We start from the raw sequence: 19,693 nt of genomic DNA, 5'->3' as shown, positions 1-19,693 counted from the left end.
TACCCACTGTTGGAGTCTGGTTGATCTCTACCAATCCCAGACATGAAGAGTGTTGAGATCACTAAACCAGTTCAGAAACATGTTTAAACACGTTTTTGACAGCAATTCTGTGGAGGGGGATTAATACTTTTCTTTGTGACTGTCAGAACAGTACCACACTCCAACTAAAAGTATAGTTTTCAAACATAAATACCTTAGATAGTCTTTATATAACAGACTCTGCTGATGACGAATTACTGCAAATTTTCTGTTATAATCTTCAAGAGAATCTTCTAACTGCTTTAGCTTCTTTTCTTTATTGTCTAGTTCCTAAAATTTAGTTTGTAAATTAGAATTTAAATAGTATTAGACCATATTTTGAATCCAAAGGTACAGATTCACATTCCAAAAAGATTATTACAACTCTGTATTTTCAACATTTTAATATAAGGTACCACAAATGAGGCAATACACATAAAAACTGCTACAAAACAAGCAAAATTCTTTTCAAATATGGTGGCTGTAGTAAGCACAAAAGCTATCAGATACAGGATTCACCTGCAGCACAAATGTTCGTCAAACAGAACAGTTAAATACTCAACTCCTATTACTTAGCCACATATTCTCTTGCCAGCATATGTTTCTATGCCTTGACTTTATTAGCCTTTCTATTTCCTTTGAAATATGGGGAAACTGTGACATCTGCATTAATGAATTAAAGCATTTATTTGCATGCATGTGAGCACACAGTGCATGTGTGGAGGTGGGAGGAAAGCCTGAGGAGTCTGCTCTCTCTTTTCACCATGCAGTCCAGGTGCTTGATCATGAATACTGGCCATCAGAGCCGGCACCATGTGCCTTTACCCGCTGAGTCATCTTGCTGGAACCCATTTGTTTTTAATTAAAAAAAAACAAACCATAAATCTTAGATCAAGCATATCATGTTGCCATTATTTGTTGATGGTGTCTCTCTAATGTACAAAAATAAGTCATTAATATTGCTGTGAATTTAAAAATAGTGCTATAAGATGAATTTTAAACAAATGTTTTGATATATACAGATACAGGTATGTTATTGGTTTCTATTAGCTCAGCTGACTCATAATCTACTAATAACATACCTGTTTCTTCTGAGAACTCAATGGAATTCATAGACTAAATTAAGAAACATACTATCAAAAATGTCTGTCATTAACACATAAATGACCAGTACCTGCAAAAGGTGTATTAGATATTCATTCTGGGAATTGATGATATGGGCACTTGACGGTGCTACTCCATCAGGTAAGTCTACACCTTTGTAAACTACATTGGATCCTGCAGACTGACGCAGAAGATCAGTTTCTTTCTCCAGATGTTCAATCTGGAATCAACCCAGGAATGATTAGGACAGTTAGGAAAACTACAAGGCAGTAAGTTATACTTCATGCTTTCTCTATTGAGTATCTTTTTAAATGGATGAGAACAACTTGACAAGAATTAATTAAACTTCAATTTTTACTTAGAAATGCCTAATACAAAATTTAGAGCTCTTACGTTCTCTTTTATAGTTCAAGGAACTTATTTTCCCACATAACTTCCTAAGGAATCTTTAAAAAAAAAATGTGCAGAGAGTGAGGGACTTTGGAATGTTCAGCCTAAATAGAGCTCAAGGATATACATGAACAACGAGGGGCACAAAGATCCTAAGGACCAGAAGTGGTGGGTGACTGAGGAACAGCCTTTTTCAGCCCCAACAAAGCACATGCCCATATGGAAACTGTTGTGACAGGACACACAGATCTGCAAATGATCAAGCCTGAAAATCCCAGCATAGAGGAAAGGATATGCTCATGAAGTCCCACCCCTAGCCAAGGAGCCATTTGTAACTGGTAACTGCCAAGAAAGGAAGAAATGCATTTTCTTCGGGAGAGTGACAGTGGGTCTATCTCTCAACCATACTCCAGGGTAAGCACCATGCTCTGGAGTAGTTAGTTGCCTATCACAAATCAGAGTCTATGGTTTCTGTTAGTTTCTTTTGGCTGTTGTTCTAAGAGGGAGAAAGAACACAATATATGGTTGTTAGGGAGGATCTAAACAGAGCATGTGTGGATGGGATATAATCAAAATATACTATGAGAAATTATCAAATAATAAATAAAAACATTTTTCAAATCTCCAAAAAAGTCATTTTAGGCTTGAAAGAACTCAAAGAACATTCTCATTTCATAAAGCAGTCTTTAAAAAAAGGTAGTGGTGGCGCACACCTTTAATGCCAGCACTTGGGAGGCAGAGGCAGGCAAATCTCAGTGAGTTCGAGGCCAGCCTGGTCTACCAATGGAATTCCAAGACAGCCAGAGCTGTTATAGAAAGAAACTCTGTCTCAGAAAAATACAACAAGTTTCCTATTGAACAAACAGTCATAGGTGTAATTTAATAAAATTCTCACCTTTAAAATTGCTTTTGTCAACTGCTCTGAATAACTGATAGCCTCTTTCCGGGATTCCCTGAGTTCTTGTCTTAGCTCTTCATTCCGTCCTGTGAGCTGGTCAACTTGGGCTTTCAAATGCACACTGGCATCAAAGATTCCTTCTGCATTCTTTGATTCTATAGCCTAGCACATTTATATTATAAATTACAAATGCAATGGAGAACAGTCAAATCATAGACAAGAAAAATATGCCCTTAAATAATTTAATCATCTTTCTGTGTTCACTGGCATATCTAATAAAAATCCTATTGGATTTCTTATTTATGAAGTAATCTTTATAAAATTTAAGTTTGGCTTATGTTACTATACATATTGATTACTTCATTAAAATAAATAACATTGAGTAGATAAATATTAATAGATTAGTGAAATGGAAAACAACCAGGCAGTAATCAGATGATCCACATTCATATATGAGCCCATTTCTTGTTAGCTGGGCAAGAACTTTAGTGTCCTTACACCTTCACTTCTTCGCTCCAGCATCTGTAAAGCAGAAGTGTGAGTTCAGCAGTTTGTGGAGGCAATGTGATGAGCTGCTGCTGGCACCTGCTGCTTACACTTTCCTGCCATGATAGGCCATACCTGAAATGTATAATTCAGCCTGCTTCTTCAGCTGCTTTTTATCTGAGTAATTTATCACAGTATCAAAAGAAGAAACCCATAGAGAAGGGCTGGCTGCAGGCAGACATTAACATGCAAACATAACTTACATTAACCAGTCTTTCAAGACTTGGGATGATTAGAGATGTTTCACCTCCTTTCACATCAGGGTCCTTCTGCATGTCCTTAATAGCTTGCAAAATTTCTTTCATACCTTCCTCAAGTTGTTTATTTTCTTCAACTAATTCTTTTACTGTAATTATATTTTTTTCATATTGAATAAATAGATCTTTTCTACAAACTTACATTTTTCATGTGACAATATTTCAGATAGAAAAAAAAATTGGAGAACAAAAATATAAATAAAAGTTCAACTATAAATGGCACAAGAATAGCTGAAAATAACCACCACACCTATTTTAGTGATGTGGATATGCACATACACACACACACACACACACACACACACACACACACTCACTCACTCACATACACAGACAGCATGACTTTGTCATATTAAAATCTTTAAATTTTTAACTTTACTTTCTTTCACTTAAGCATATAAAATTGTGATATATTTTCATTAAAAAAAAACCCTGCACTTAACATTCTATAACAATAAAAATAGCAATGTAAACCACAAGACATATAACAGGGACTGATCTATAGATTATAAAGGCAATTAAGATTCAAAGAATAACTAATGTACTAAAATTCTATAGGGTTAAATTTTAGTATAAGGAAAATAGGTATAGAAAAGGAAGAGATAATAGTAACTTACATTTATTCTGAAATTTAGCAATTACTGTCTTACTTCTTTCTAAATCTCTTTCCTTTTCAATTAGTTCTCTTGAAAGAAATTCATTCTGAACAAAGAGAATAAAAACGTTTTATAAAATACCACAGTAATAAGGAGGTTTCAAAAACAATGCTTTATAAATTCGAGTTTAGCACACTAGGAAACAGGTTATAGACACAGGCATTATAAACTTCAGGATGTGCATCTTCCCACCACCTCTTCCTCCCGCATTCCCCATGGCAGGAGGCAGAGAGAGAGACAGCAGGCTTCTGTCCTAGTACCAATTACACCCTTGCCCTTGATGCTCTGTCTTTATACTCCCTGTTCTGCCTGTCTTCTCTGACGGTCAAGCTCTATTTCTGCATTTCTATTCTGCTGTTCTTGGGTCAATATATCCTGTGCTATGGTTTCACTCTAAAGAAATATTTAATATATTAGGCAAGTCAACAAGTATACTGCAACTTTTTTTTTTAAGTACATATCTGTTACAAATGAGTTTTAATGTGTAAATAAAAAGAAATCTTACAATTGTTTAAAGAACTCTGAAATAAGACAGGGATTGCATGAATATATTTAAAGAAAGCTCACCTGCGATCTAAGGATTACTAGCTCTCTCTGTAGCTGCTCTATAAGATTCACAAGGGGCTCTATCTGAGACAATTTGGATAGTGCAGCAACAGGCACAGGATCTGAAAGACTAACTTGGATCGGGCTTCTCAACATCTCAGGCTGTGAGGGTGATTCACTCTGTCTTTTATCGTCTTTCAAACTGAAATCAGCACACTTTGCTTGAGAATGGACCTGTTCATCTTCTGATGTTACTTTATCCACATCATGGTCATACGATTGTTGACAAAATACTACAGATTTTTGCCTATGTGATAATTTCTGCATTATTTCTGAAGCTATTGGTGATGCTTGAAAAGATGAACTGCTTTTCTGCAAGAACCTGGTTTTCTCTAGAGCTTGATGGCTTCCTGACACTCTCTTCATACAATCATCGGAAAGAGAGCATGGGTAATCATTTATGTCTTCATTGCTCTCCTTACTGAAGGTACTGACTAAGGAGTCTAGATTTCTCAAAGATTGTAGACACGGTGCTTTAAAAAGCTCCCTTATTGTGATAGCTTCTGGAGTTGTAGTATCATCTTTTACTTGCATAAATGAGGAACATTTAGTGAAAGAGACAATGGGATCCACTCCACTGTCTACACTAGGATGAATTCCAGACAGCATTCTCGGTAATGATTGTACAGTCATATTTTCCTCTGTCTCATTCTGATCTGATTGCAGAATGCTGAATGACGGTCTGCAATGTAGCAGCTCTATTTTAGCTGAACTCTTAATCTGTATTCAAAGTAAATAATGTCGCGTTAATCAATCATGTGACCACCAGGTTATCTAAGCAAGCAAAAATTAATATTAATTAACAACCTCAAAGAGCAGAGATGCTAAACGAGGTTAAATGATGAAACACAAAAACGTACTGTGAGCATTTTCCTCTATTCTTTTTGTCAAAGCATTACTGTTTACCTTTGATTGTGTTTCATTCATACTTCTGAGGCTCATAAAATTTAACTTTCCTTCTATTTTATCTTCCTGAGAAAAGTTTTCAGTTAGGTTCAAGTCCTCAGTGGTTAATCCTACAATATGAAAGAATTAACAAATAAGAAAGAAAAAAATAACTCTCCTTTAATCCAATACAAGAGTAAGGTTTTAATCCACACAAAAGGTCCAATATTTCTAAAATCCTTGATCAACATTGTAGCCAATATAACTCTATGATCTAGTTAATTTTTAATAAGCTATCAATAAAAGGAGACTTTCAATTGTATCTTTATCATTTTTGTTCACATTAATTTAAAAGTATCCAATAATAAGGATTAAAACATATAAAGAAAATCAATGAAAAGCCATACATTTTTATTTTAATATTTATATTTGCCTTTGTTTTTGTGAAGCTGGGAAGTGACCACGCGGGGTTTTTGCATGCAAGGCAAGTGTTCTAATAGTAGGCTCCAATCACAGTCCTCCAATGGGATTCTTAAAACAATACTTTGAAAATTCATTTCTTTTTATACTACTATTTTATGTGTATGGGTGTTTCAACTACATGTGTGTCTGTGAACCACGTGTGTGATCAGTGTGCCTACAGGACACAGACGGCGTTGAATTCCCCTAAGACTGAAATTACAGAAGATTGTGAGCCAACCAACCTTACAGAAGGTTGTGTGTGATGGAAATTGAACCCAGGTCCTCAAGAAGGCTGTGCTCTTAGCTGCTGAACCATATCTACAGCCCCTTTCAAATTTACTTATGTTGATAATTTCATACATTTGAGAGTGTATTTTGATCATGTTTAACCACCACCACCTCTTATGCCCTTTCCACACCCCTCTGAACACCTTACTCTCAGCCAAGCCTCTTCCTGATCTCCTGACTATTGTTTTCATGACCTCTACGTTGAATTAGGGTTGCTTGTATGAACACGGATGTAGGATACTTACCAGAGTATGGGAAAGAAGCAGAAGTTTAAGTAAACTGGTCATTATACTGGTACATTGTGAAGTTTTGCATCTCTACACTAATGAACTAAGGTCACATGAAAAAAAAAAGGTGGGGGGTGTTTAAGAGAAGGGCTCAGTGGTTAAGAGCACACACTGAGCAGGTATGGTGGCATATGCCTTTAATCATAGCACTCTGGAGCCAGAGACAGGAGGATCTCTGTGAGCTCAAAGCCAGCCTGGTCTATATAGAGAGTTCCGTGACAGCTAGAAATAGCACAGTGAGACTGTCTAGCCAACTTGCAGTGGCTAGAGTTCATATATCTCAGAGAAGAACACATTACTGTCACTTTCCTAAGCCAGTGTAGTTACTAACTGCATTCTACACAGTTATCTTTATATCCACAGTATATGTATCTCTCACTCCCTCATCAAAGAAGCACCTCTTTGCAGCAGACAGACACCATTACAAAAAGCCACAACTAGTAAAATTACAGAACACATGAGTATGGGTGTCCATCCCCAACTGATAGCAACTGTACCATAACCTTTATACTTGAGCCTCATGGAACATCACAGAAGGGACAGAAATATTGTAAGAGCTAGAGGACCAGGAAGTCTGCTGAAAGACTGAGTCTTCTGTCTATGACGGGGAAGAAACACCCATGAAATCACAACAGGACAGCTGCTTAGACCTGAACAATGACAATACCAGTTAATATCATAACCTGAACAGGAAAAATCACATGGAGTTGCCACTAGATGAAAAGCTACAGGAAACTAAAATCTGCTGAGAGAGGGAGAATTAGTTTCCTTTAGATAAGGACCCTACCCAGTTTACCAACACCAAGTGGTCAGCCCTAAAAACAAACATGAGCATAACACAAAGTGGACTCAGTAGGTTGCATTTATATATATTTTTTACACACACAAACACACACACACACACACACACACACACACACACACAAAGGGTGATCAGAGGAAGAACATGCAAGGGGTTAAGGGGAAGAGTGGAAGAAAGTTATGGAATTTTAAAAAGTGTTTAACATTCCTCCAGAGGATCCAAGTTTTGTTCGTAGAACCCACACCAAGCAACTCACAACTGCCTATAACTCCAGCTCCAAGGAATCCAATACCTTCTTCTGGCTTCCATGAGCACTGGCACATGTGTAGCAGACAAACAAATAAATATAAAATAAAAATAAACTTAAAAAAAAGAATTAAAGAAACACTCTCCATCAGGTCCTCAAAGATGAACTGCAATGGCTGTTACAAAAACTATGTGGTCTTTCTAAAAGTCAGGTAAACAAACAACTGTATTTAAATTTAAGCTTAATGAAAAATTTAAGGTAAATAATTTAAAAAACCCTTCCAATGTACAGCCGTTAAAACACAGTACCAGGGCTGGAGAGATGGCTCAGAGATTAAGAGCACTGGCTGCTCTTCCAGAGGTCCTGAGTTCAATTCCTAGCAACCACATGGTGGCTCACAACCATCTGTAATGAGATCTGGTGCCCTCTTCTGATCCGCAGGCACACATGCAGACAGAACACTGTATACATTAAATAAATCTTAAAAAAACAAAACAAAGCACAGTACCACTCTAAGTGTGACATACAGTAATATAAAAATTCCTGTTGTAAGATTAGTCACAACAAAGTAGAGCTGTCTAAAAAATCATCAGCCTGTACACTGTTTTTCAAAAGTGTGTAATTCCAAAACCTGATTGTTGTTTTATTTCATTGTTTCAGGGTGAGGATCACACCAATTATACATAGTTATCTCTTTTTTGGGATACTATAATATAGTAAAATCATCTGCAACATAAGAACAGCCCAGTTCCAGGTAAGTCTTTCCAAATGGCTCCACTCTTACAAGTCTAGAATGACTGAAAATACCTGAGGCTGCATTCCTCTTTCCTCTGTCTTGAGCCATTTGACGAATTTTTCTTTTCAAATCAAGTCGTTCTTCCTCCAGACTTTCAATCTGCAAAGGATGAATTATTAGTAGTTCTCCTTATTCCAGACAAGAAAACCGTCAATGGAGCATCACTTGCCTCTTTCAAAAGAATCTGGTTTTCAGCTCTGTACTGCTGTTGTTTCAAGCGTTTGCTGTTTCTAAACTCAGTTAAATCAATCATTGTCTTTGGTTCAAGGCCTGAAATAGAAAGCAATGTAAGTAAAAACTTAAAAATTTGCAAATGAATGGCAAAATCATCATAGAACATCAAGTAACTGGATTCACCAGCCAATATCATTTGAAACATGGAGAGTTCCTGTCCAAGAACGTTCCAGACAGTTATACTACAAAGAGCATTAAGGTAACTAATTATGAAAATCCTGACAAACACATATGGGGATGTTCCAAAGGGGCTACAATTCAATCATTAAGGAATCTTGGCAGGAGGTAAACTTGGTTCAATTCCCACTTTGTAACTTGTAACTTAGATACAAAGATGACATTTATTTACTTGTTTATTTATTATTTTAATCTGCCAAGAGTATAATAAGATTAGGTTAAATATAATGCTTAGAGCAGTGAGTGCTTGGCAGGTAGCAATCATTATTAATATTAATGATGTTATTACTGGCTTAATCCTTTCAGCCAACTTGTCTCCTAATTTGCCTCCACTTCAGAGGTGAAAATCAGGAATCAAGACAGTGTAAAATAATTGTAAACCAGACTTTGATAATTAAAAGCTAACCCCCTAGCCAGGCAATGGCAGCACATGCCTTTAATCCCATCATCAGGTGACAGAAGCAGGCAGGCCTTTGAGTTCAAGGCCAGCCTGTCTATAGAGAGTTCCAGGACAGCAGAGAAATCTGCTTGGGTTTACACAGAGAAACCCTGTCTTGGGTGTGGGAAGGGGAGTGGGGTGGCTAAACACCTAAAGAAAGATAAGACAACATGGCTTTTGTGACAGCTCACTAGATAAGACAGAAGTTATTCATACATACCTCTAGATTCCTAGCTGTGACCTGACTGGTCAAAAAAATCAGAAATCTAACTTTAATATTTAATATAATCCTAAATTCTAGTTAGATATGCTTCACAAATAATAATCCATATAGAGTATTTATTTTTCTATACAAAAATTTTATAGATTGTCAGTTTCACTAAGAAAGCACTAATTGATATTCAGCAAATATAATGAAATTATATTTAAATTATAATATTCATTTTACAGAAGCAACTAAGATTGTGAACTTCAGCTATAACTTACCATATAAACAAACTAGTAATATTAATGAATTCACCACTTATTTTAAAAAGTATATAAGTTCGTTCCCAAGTCATATTTGAAAATTATATCTTTGACTAAAGGGAACTCTTAAAATTCTCAAGTGAAACATAAGCAGTTTATATTGTATTTATAAATTCTTAAAAGGTTTACAAAATATTTTTAAATGGCCTCATCTGAAACAAAATCAGTTTGTAACAAAACAATTCATACAGACGTTTCTTATTTGCAAAAATACAGTTGACTGCTGTTATGCAGCATAATACAATGCACTTTCACCTCTGGGTGAGCAATTATTATTACTGAAGACATACCAGGCCAAGGAAAACTGTGTTCCTTATCAGCCATCCCAACACAGTGAGGTCCCCAAACCCACTTCATTCAGAGTACCCCCACTTTTGTCTACATGTTTCAACAGAAACATTTATTTGGGGAAAAATACCCTCCAACTACTGAGGAGTAAATAAACACAGGTAAAGTAAGGGCTAGCAGCCAAGCATAGGGGAAAAGGAAGAACATGCGTATGGAATGAGAGCACTTTGATTTGCTGGATAGGGCCACCTCCCCTCCAAAAGTATAAGCAAACCAACAGCAGACAAAGAAGAGTTAGAAAGTAGGCTATAGGAAAAAGAAATGTCTTCAAAAATAGCTTACCAGCCCGTTCTCTAAGGGCTTCATTTTCATCAAGGACATCATTGATTTTCATCTCAAGCTTATTGATTTCCTTGGTCAATACTTCAATCTCTCCATCTCTTATTTTAATTTGGGCTTTACAATGCTTTATTTCAATAACAGCATCTTCTAAGCCATAAACACCCTGAAAAATACCCCATCTAACTTAAATATGACATAATTTATTTGAACAAATAAATCATATGTATGAATTTACTTTTTTTGTTAAGTTGATGGGTAAACAAACTTACCTAGACCTGTATTTTATATGGCAGATTTTTTATAACTGATACATAAAAATAATAATAGTGCATATTAATGGAGTCTTTTAATGTGATTCTATAAACCAAATCTAGCAATGAGGGCAGAATATCAACATCTGACACTTACGCAATGTGAATCAGAATATTACATATGAAACACTGAATATATAGACATATACATAAAGGTAGAGATAAAACCACAAAGATAAAATCAGGCATACCAATCAGTGTATAATTAATTGTCTGAAATCAAATTTAAAAATATGAACAGTCCAAGTAGATTCAGTTGATATAGTAGGCACCAAAGCCATCCCCATCACAAGGTCATCAAGTCAGTCAGTGTCACACGCCCATGATGGCACAAAGACACAGATAACAAGGGCTCTAACCCTGCCACCTCATCAGAGCTGCTTATCAACAGAACACTTCCACCAAAAGGTTTGAAAGGAAGGTAAATGAAATGCGGGAGGAGGATAAGCGAGGGCAAAATAATAATAACGATGTCTGGAAAGGCCAAAAGAAATCAGACAATCAACTATTCATCTAAAACAAAAACAATCAAATGCACAAAAAACTCTATAACAAACTGAAAATGCTTATATGGTTTAAATGAGCTTTTCTCATCTGTGCTGACAATAATCCCTCCAAGAGCCAAAGATCACCTAACAAAAACCCCAATACCAGACAGGAGAAGCCTTCTTTTGAGTTGTTGGTCAAGGTTGTCTAAGAGACTCTCAAAACACACAGCCTGTTGTTATTGCCCTTGTCTTTCCCCCAGTAGTAGAAGGATAGATAGTCCCAGTTACTGAAGACACCATGCATTTCATAAACAGGGCCTAGACACCCCTAGTTGGAACTGATTTTTAAGCCTCTTCCCTAAGGACTAGCTTTCATGGTATCAGAAGGCACCGTGGAAGTTCACAAAGGTGAGAAGCAGCTGACAGACCTCCCCACCTCTGCTGCTTATGAACCACAACGCTCAGCATGGCACACTATTCCTGAGGGAAACTACACAGTGCTAGTGAAGTCATGGTTACTGAAGGAGAACCCACAACCACTTTACTAAAACAACAATCTAAACATACGTCCTGATAAATGTAATCCTCTTTCTCTCTGCAGAAGAAGGAGACCATTACTGAAAACCACAGGCAATCAAAACGCAGAGTTGTAGAGGCCAGTCAGGCTCAGGGACCATGGCAAAGAGGGGGCATAACTTTAAGAGGGAGATAATCATAGTTTTAAGAGAGGCAAATTGCTTTGAGATTGTATATCCTAATCAATGTCAGAAGCTGCGCCATAAAGTCTCATCACCATGACTGCCTAAATATGAGCTAAACAGGAATGACAACAAGAGATACGCCAAGGAAAGCCCACGAGGTCTTAACCCTCCACCAAGAACTACAGGCAATTAACGAATGCTTAGCAGGAAAAAGTCTTCTCCAGTGAAAAGCACAGCAAATGGTTATCCAATACCAAATAAATACATAACTGCTGAGCAGCGGTGGTGCACGCCTTTAATCTCAGCACTCAGGAGGCAGAGCCAGGAGGATCTCTGTGAGTTTGAGGCCAGCCTGGTCTACAGAGTGAGATCCAGGACAGGCACCAAAACTAACTACACAGAGAAACACTGTCTTGAAAAAACCTAACTAACTATATACATACATAACTATTCATGCGGGCTGATCAAGTTATATTTGGACATATTATATATATAGTCCTACTATACAGCTAACAACATCTAATGACAAAGGAAGCAATGAGAGGAAGGAGGGTTAGGTGGGGAGGGTTCGTGAGGAGGAAACAGAAGGGAGAAATGATGAAATTATAATCTCAAACATAGAGGAAAAAGTAATAAAAATAAATTTGTAAAAAAGAAAAATGTTTGGAAACAATTCTCTTGACATAAACCAAATGCCCAAAAAGCTTGAATAACTTAGAACCAACAGAGATAGAGAGGGCTTTCTACATGGAATGGAATAGAAGCCACAGAACAGCCCTGGCGTCAAGAATAATTTCAGGCTCTCTGGCTGACAAGATAAAAATACTTACAGATTCATAATCTTTTAATCTCTTCAGAGCCTCAACCAATTCTTTATCCTTCTCCCTGGCATCAGCCTCAGCCAGTTCAGCTGTTCTCTCAGCCTCTTTTGTTTTCTCTTCTAAAATTTGTACTTTGGAGTGAATTTTCATATAATGCGTCTGTTGGTGAAAGCTTGAAGTACCTACCATGTGAAAACAGAAATCATGAATGAACCGAATTGAGTATTCCTTCCTATTAACCAGTTGTTCCCAAACAGGGAAAGAAGTACAGCACAAAAGCTTCTTACATGTTAGAATTTATATTTGTAAAACCAAGGACCAAGGTGCTGTTTTGATTTTATTAATAAAACCAACTTAAAAGCAGAATTGAGTATAATTACTCTAACTAAAAGAATAAGGCTTATAAAAAAAGGCTGTAAAAGATACATTACTATGACAAAGGATAATAATAATCAACATTTCTTATGACCACCATTAACAGTAAAATAGATTTTTCACCAGTTCATCTTGAACTATCGCCAGAAATGAAGAGTTTATTTTTTCCCAGCTGACATTTTCTGTGGTTGTCAGGACTGGCATCTTATGGTGTTCCATCTCTCTGCACATTCCGTTTTAGTGTCCTGTGGTCATTTCATTTCATCTCATTAGCCTCCAAATTAGAAGTATTCCCAGGGATTCATTTTGAGATTCTTACATAACCTATATTCCTTCCCTTGATGGTCTACACTAGTCTCTAACTTCAAGCTGAATTTTCATGGAGATGGATGGCAAGCTTTTATCTTTAACCTAAATTGTGCTTAAGAACTTTAGAAGCCATACATAAGTATCTACCTAAGGCTTTTAGCTGGATGCCTAATAAACAAATTTAACATGTTCAAAACAGTACCTCATCATCTCTAAACCTTCCCTTCTTACAATCCTTTCAAGATACAGATCAAAAGTCCTAATGAGTGTCTCTCAAATCCTCCACCTAACTAACTCAACTCCTATCACCTTCAAAACACATCTAAAACTACCTACCGTTAATACCACTGATAGCATAATGCCCAGTCTATTAGGTTATTCCCATAGCCTGGTAACACCTCTCCCTGCTTCCTTCCTTACAATCACTACACCCTACTGCAGACACAGTCTAGGTGAGACTAAATCATTCCCATCTCTTTTACTTAAAAGTCAAACTCTTTACAATAAACTGCAGACTTAACAACAAGGCCTTTTGCATCCTCTCTGACCTTTTTTTCTGCTATTTTTCATTGTTCACTCTCTTCCAGCTACGAACATTTACTTGTTGACTCCTAAACAGTGAGTTTGAACATACCCCACTGCTTGCCACCATACACACTGCTTACTCCTTCACTGCCTTTAAGACACTGTTCCAGCATGTCCAATGAGACTCTCGCTTTACTGTCTAAATTACAATCTGTATGTCCGGCTGAATATTTTTTGGTTTTTTTGTTGTTGTTGTTGTTTTATCAAGACAGGGGTTCTCTGTGTAGTTTGGTGCCTGTCCTGGATCTCACTCTGTAGACCAGGCCGGCCTCGAACTCACAGAGATCCACCTGGCTCTGCCTCCCAAGTGCTGGGATTAATGGCGTGTGCCAACACTGCCCACCTGATCAATTTTTTTATCTTCAGCAAGTATAAGTATGCCCATAAATTTATTGTGAATGCTTTTGAACTACCATACCTCAGTATACTTACAAGATGTAGTCTTATGGAAATACTGGTATTTCCAGGGCTTAAAGTCAGAGGATTTGATGTAATAGGCAAAATAATATAACTTAGTCAAAGAATAGGATGACAGATTTTTGGGAGAATTATTTCAAATGCCAACATACACAATTATTTCTGAAAATAATTGACAATGGGTAACACATCCCCCAAAGAATCTTTGTTAATTATAAAAGATATAAAGACAACCTACATTACCATTTTAGCTTTTTATACAATCGATCTAATACTAATGTCTAAGTAATTTTTATCATGAGAAAGATGACAGAAAAGCATGCATTACTTACAAGTTTAAACACTAGAAATAGATGACATAATTAATATTTTGGATAATTATTTAAAAATATTTATAATTTAACAAACACTTTGGTAGCATTACACAATTTTATTTTTATAAAAAGTTTTTTGAAATACAATATATGAAAGTCTTTACTTATAAAATATTAAATTACCTTTGTCTTTCTTGAGCTCATTTTTCAAATCTTCAATAATAAAAGTATTTTTTTCCATTTCTTTTGTATACTGTTCTACTTGTTCAGTTAGCATTTTAATTTGACTGTCTCGTTCCTGAATACCCTATAAAATATTTTGAAGTATCAAATAAACCTGCATTGTTATGAACATATATGTTTTCAATAAATAAGAGAATATACTTCCTCATGGCCAAACTATGTTTCTTTTAGACAATTTTTATTACCTTAATTGATTTATTTTGTGTGTGTATGTGTGTAGGCAGGAGTGTGGAGGCCAGGTAACAACTTGTAAGAGTCAGTTCATTTTTTCAGGACATCAGGTCCAGGGCTAAACTGAGGTTGTCAGGCAAACACCACGTGTCTGTACCCACTGTGCCAACCTTGGTAGGTGGCACCAGAACCAGCAAACTATGTTTCTTACGCATTCTTCAAACTGTACTTCACAACAGGTAGTTCATGTTATCATGCTAATATATAAAGACGGAAAAATGTATTCCAGAACTCCCTAATATATGAGATTTTACAACTTCTTACATATTGTTCCTCATCATCCACTGAATCTTATCTTTACCACTTCCTATGTTTTCCCTGGGATTTTCATCCAGCTCAGCTTTTATGCCTTCCATACTTCGTTTAGAAACAACTTCCTCATCACTGTTCTCATTCATCAGCTACATCTCAAATTCCATTCTGTCTTTAGTACTTGAACCGGAAAGAGCACACATAAGAGAAGTGCAGGGCGTTGTTTGCTTGCTTGTTTGCTTTTCTGAACAAGTTTGTTTGGCTAAAACAAAACCTTTAGGTAGCGCATTAACAATATAACCACACTTAGTTCATTTTGCTAGTATCGTCATAAGATATACAGTAATAGACATTAATAAAAAGGCAGTAAGGTTCTTAAAATCTACAGGTTGTTAGTAGCTCCTTAGTGATTCCTGACTGACACTAATAGCAATATAAAAAAGCAAAGTAATTGTTCTGAAGTATAACTCTCACTCTGAACGCAATTCCAGTTTCGCCTCCCCCATTTGGGGACGGATGAGGAACTTCAGTTTATTAAGCATGCAGTAACGGAAGCCGCCAGTCAGGCATGATGACAGACAGGACGACTCGGACATTAACATCATTTGCGGACACTGCAAATTCTGAGCAGGTTTTACCTGTTTCAGAGCCATGATGTTACTTTTATCGGCATCAAGCTGGGCATTTTTAAGTTTCTCTCTCAGATTATGTAACATTTGCTGATATTCAATGATTTCATCATCTTTAGAAGACAAAATTAACTATAAACAAAACAAGATCTGTTATAGAAAAGGAAAATTAACAAACCACTCCTCATTTATAGAAAATAATAAATACCTCTATACATTTAAAACAATACAAAAAATAAAATTCTTTTAAAAATTGTTTTTCAGTGTGTGGTGTATAATGTGTGTGTGTGTGTGTGTGTGTGTGTGTGTGTGTGTGTGTGTGTGTGTGTGTGTGTTTATGTGTGTGTGTCTGTGTGTGGTCAGTAGTTGACATGGAATATCATTCTCTCGAGATAGGGTATTTCAATTAGCTTAGATCTGACAGGTTAGCTGGACTGACTAGCCCCTGAATCTGCCTCCTTTGCCTCCCCAGCATGCTTTCACAAGGTACCAGGGATCCAGAATTCGGGCCTTAGGCTGCCACAGTGGGTACTGCATTGATGTGTCATCTCCCCAGCCCAGGAAATAAAATTCATTTAATAAAAAAGTGTCAGTAACGACAACTACTATATATACAGTTTGAAATTCACAATTCAACCCTTTAGAAAACTCTCTGGATCTCAGACCTCATTTCAGGAGAAAAGTTATATAACTGCAAAATCTTTTATACAAGATGTTTATTAAGAAAATATTAAAATATCACAGGAAAATACAAAATACCTTGAATGAATGGAAGAGTATTTTGTGTTCTTAGCTACAGAGGGCAAAAAAATCAAAAAGATATTCATAAAAATCATAAAAATTGTCTGTAAGAGTCTAAAAATCAAAACCAAAATAAGAACAGGTTTTCAGATATTTAGACATGCGACAATTAAGTATATGTAGAAAAAAATGTGTTATGTAGCTAGAAAACAGCTAATCAATGAATAAAAGGGAGTACAAAAACATTCAAATTCAACACAAGTTTCTATGTAATAAAAATAGAACAACATTTCAATATGAGAAAGATGAAATATTCGAGAAATATTACTTAAATGAAAGTCACTCAGCTGCGTCCATTTCACTTTAAATATACATGTTTCAAAGATTGAAAATTAAATATAATGCCAGAAGATACTAGGAATTGGATGAGAAAAGTTTTTTTTTTTCAAAGTGTACTAGCCAATATAAATATTCATTCATTTTCTATTTATCTGGAGATAATGTCTCACTACTCAGAAGTCCAGGCTGGTCTTCAATTCAGGACCCTCAACCTTCTGAGTAATAGGATTGGGCATATGCCCTCTGGCCCAGCAATATTAAATGTATCTAGTTATAATGAAGGGTCAAAAAGCATTAAAATATAATAAATTTAATTATACAATATAAAAACAAGCACTTCACATAAAAAAACTGTAAGAGCCAAAGATAGATATAGTTGTAATTTAAATCACAATCACACTTGTAGCAAATGATTGTACCAAACAAAACAAAACAAAACAAAACAAACAAACATATCAGTGTGTGTGTGTGTGTGTGTGTGTGTGTGTGTGTGTGTGTGTGTATGTTCTCATTAAAACACTGCTTTCACAAGACCAACTGGAAACCTTGTAAATGTTCAATGAGCAAACATGATTCAAACAACAGTTGAAAAGCCTGGCCTGCCACTCGTTTCCCTGTGACCTGGAAAGCACCCACGCTCACTCGCTCATGGGTTGTCCAGCCATCCAGTCACTGCTGCTTTCACGTTGAAGCGGCAGCAGAGTGCTTACCACACAACTGGAGAGCTAAGCATCAGAAATTAACCGAGCCTTTCTGATTAACTCAGCTTTATCCCCCACTGCAACCACAGTGGTTTAAAATGCAGATTATCTGAACTTCCCCAATAATAAACACCTCCTGACTGCATAATCCTAGCTTCTTGACAGAAGGCACAGCTCTGGAATTAGGTGTGATTGGAACACAGTAATCAGGTACACATGGGGGTACTCTAGAAGGGCTTTCCAAATGATTTTGACAAGTCTTTTTTCTAATCTCATTGTGGATTAATCTTGCCTTTAAAGCACTTGCCAAATAAATAAAAGTCTACATATAGAAATTTAGAGCTTTTCTAGCCAGAACACATAGTAAACTTTTTAAAAAGCAACACAAGCATTATTATCTGCTGTAAGGCCTTATGAATCAAAGTGAAAGTTAACACACAAAAGGAGAACAGGTCGTCTCCACTGAGACATCACCTTCCACTCTTCCACTTTAGCATTGACAGCCATCATGACGGGATCATCCTCTTCATCCTTTGCTTTCAGAAGATCTGTGAGCTCTCGCACCTAAGAGGAGCCATCAGTCATGAGATGGTGCAAATTAGTGCAATCCAATATATTATTATATATGTATACTGATTTATGCACAGATACATGCTTGCAGATGCCTTATACTTCATATGCTATTTATTACTGCCATAGCCCTAGAGTTAAAGGTGGCACTTAATGGCTGTACAACACTAAATAAAACTTTAAAATCTGAAATCGTCCAAAATTGGATACTCTTTATGGTACCACAAGTAGAAAATTACACATCATACATCATATGCTCTGTTTTAATCAAAAGACAGGTGTATGAAAACTGTAGTAATGGTATGCATATAAGGGACATAAGCATACATGAATTTAGTGTTTAAACCATAACCTTATCCCCAAGATACCTCACGTACATATGTAATCTATACATGGCACATGAGAGGACTGTAGAGCCCCTGTGGACAAGTACTATCAGGATGACAACATATTTAGGAAGAAAAGCAACAAAATCCACACGTTAGGAAATGAAAGCATTGCTAGTTTCAAATAGTCAGCAATAACTCCATCTGAAGCCTACGAGAGCAAGTCTTGGTTTCAACAGGAAGTCTTACTTGAAGTCGATAGTGCTCATTCTCTTTTTTTATCTGGTCCATAACAGTGTCTGTCTGATGCACAACAGCTTTCATCCTGTTATATTCATCAGTCATCTTCTCCATTTCCTGTACAGACTCTTCCAGATTTTTTCTCATTTCTTGGTTCTGAACTTCAATTTTCTCATTAGCTTCTGTTAAGGTCTAAAAATGTTAAATATACTATTAGTTTAAAATAGTTTTACAAGAAACTGAAATTTATATTAAGTTGTAATTAAATAGAGCCATAGGGCCCTCTAGAGAAGAAAATGGTTCTTCATAGACCATTAGGATTAATGTAGCATTGGCCAATTAAGTCAAATTAGATGTCAAGAAAATTGTATATAGGATCTCAATTGTTCTTGGTGCCCAATATAGGCAAATGTAAGGAGTAAATAAATAATTACAAATTCAGAGACCCATTTTACTTTGTACTTTAAAAGTACATAGTGTGGCCAGAGATGTGTCCGTGGGTAAAATAGGTGCAGTGTAAAAACATGAAACTCAGTTTGAATTCACTAGAATGCACATAAAGCCAGTTACAGGAGTACTATTTTTATTCCCATTGCTCTACCAGGAGATGGGAAACAGAAAACAGCCCAATCCCTGGAATTTGCTGACCTAGGAATACAGAGTAGTGAACAAAGAAATCCTATCTCAAACAGGGCAGAGGCTGACAACAGATAGCAGAGGTCATCCTCTGAGCTCCACACACAGGCAGGCACCCACTCACACACATATATGGACAGACAGCACTGTGCACACACAAAACAGAACATTTAAAATACACAGTGGTAAACACATAATCAGAAATTACAAAGAG

The 19,693-nt window shown here is 36.4% G+C and overlaps 1 protein-coding gene across 2 annotated transcripts in view; it reads right to left on the bottom strand.

Annotated features, from left to right (window-relative positions):
- Positions 1-19,693, bottom strand: part of Cep290 (centrosomal protein 290) — an 83,922-nt gene that overhangs the window by 54,400 nt on the left and 9,829 nt on the right. For both annotated transcript variants that reach the window (XM_036169571.1, XM_036169569.1), the window contains exons 9-22: positions 18,853-19,035; positions 18,182-18,271; positions 15,936-16,058; positions 14,755-14,878; positions 12,581-12,753; positions 10,251-10,413; positions 8,412-8,512; positions 8,254-8,341; positions 5,382-5,491; positions 3,831-3,915; positions 3,160-3,302; positions 2,408-2,572; positions 1,193-1,342; positions 194-309 (exon numbers count right to left, since the gene is read on the bottom strand). In XM_036169571.1, the coding sequence (XP_036025464.1) occupies positions 194-309; positions 1,193-1,342; positions 2,408-2,572; positions 3,160-3,302; positions 3,831-3,915; positions 5,382-5,491; positions 8,254-8,341; positions 8,412-8,512; positions 10,251-10,413; positions 12,581-12,753; positions 14,755-14,878; positions 15,936-16,058; positions 18,182-18,271; positions 18,853-19,035 (1,814 nt within the window). The remainder of the gene's footprint in view (positions 1-193; positions 310-1,192; positions 1,343-2,407; positions 2,573-3,159; positions 3,303-3,830; positions 3,916-5,381; positions 5,492-8,253; positions 8,342-8,411; positions 8,513-10,250; positions 10,414-12,580; positions 12,754-14,754; positions 14,879-15,935; positions 16,059-18,181; positions 18,272-18,852; positions 19,036-19,693) is intronic.

This window comes from Onychomys torridus, chromosome 20 (genome assembly GCF_903995425.1).
Source record: "Onychomys torridus chromosome 20, mOncTor1.1, whole genome shotgun sequence".
NCBI lineage: Eukaryota > Metazoa > Chordata > Mammalia > Rodentia > Cricetidae > Onychomys > Onychomys torridus.
This window is presented reverse-complemented; position numbering and strand designations above follow the sequence as displayed.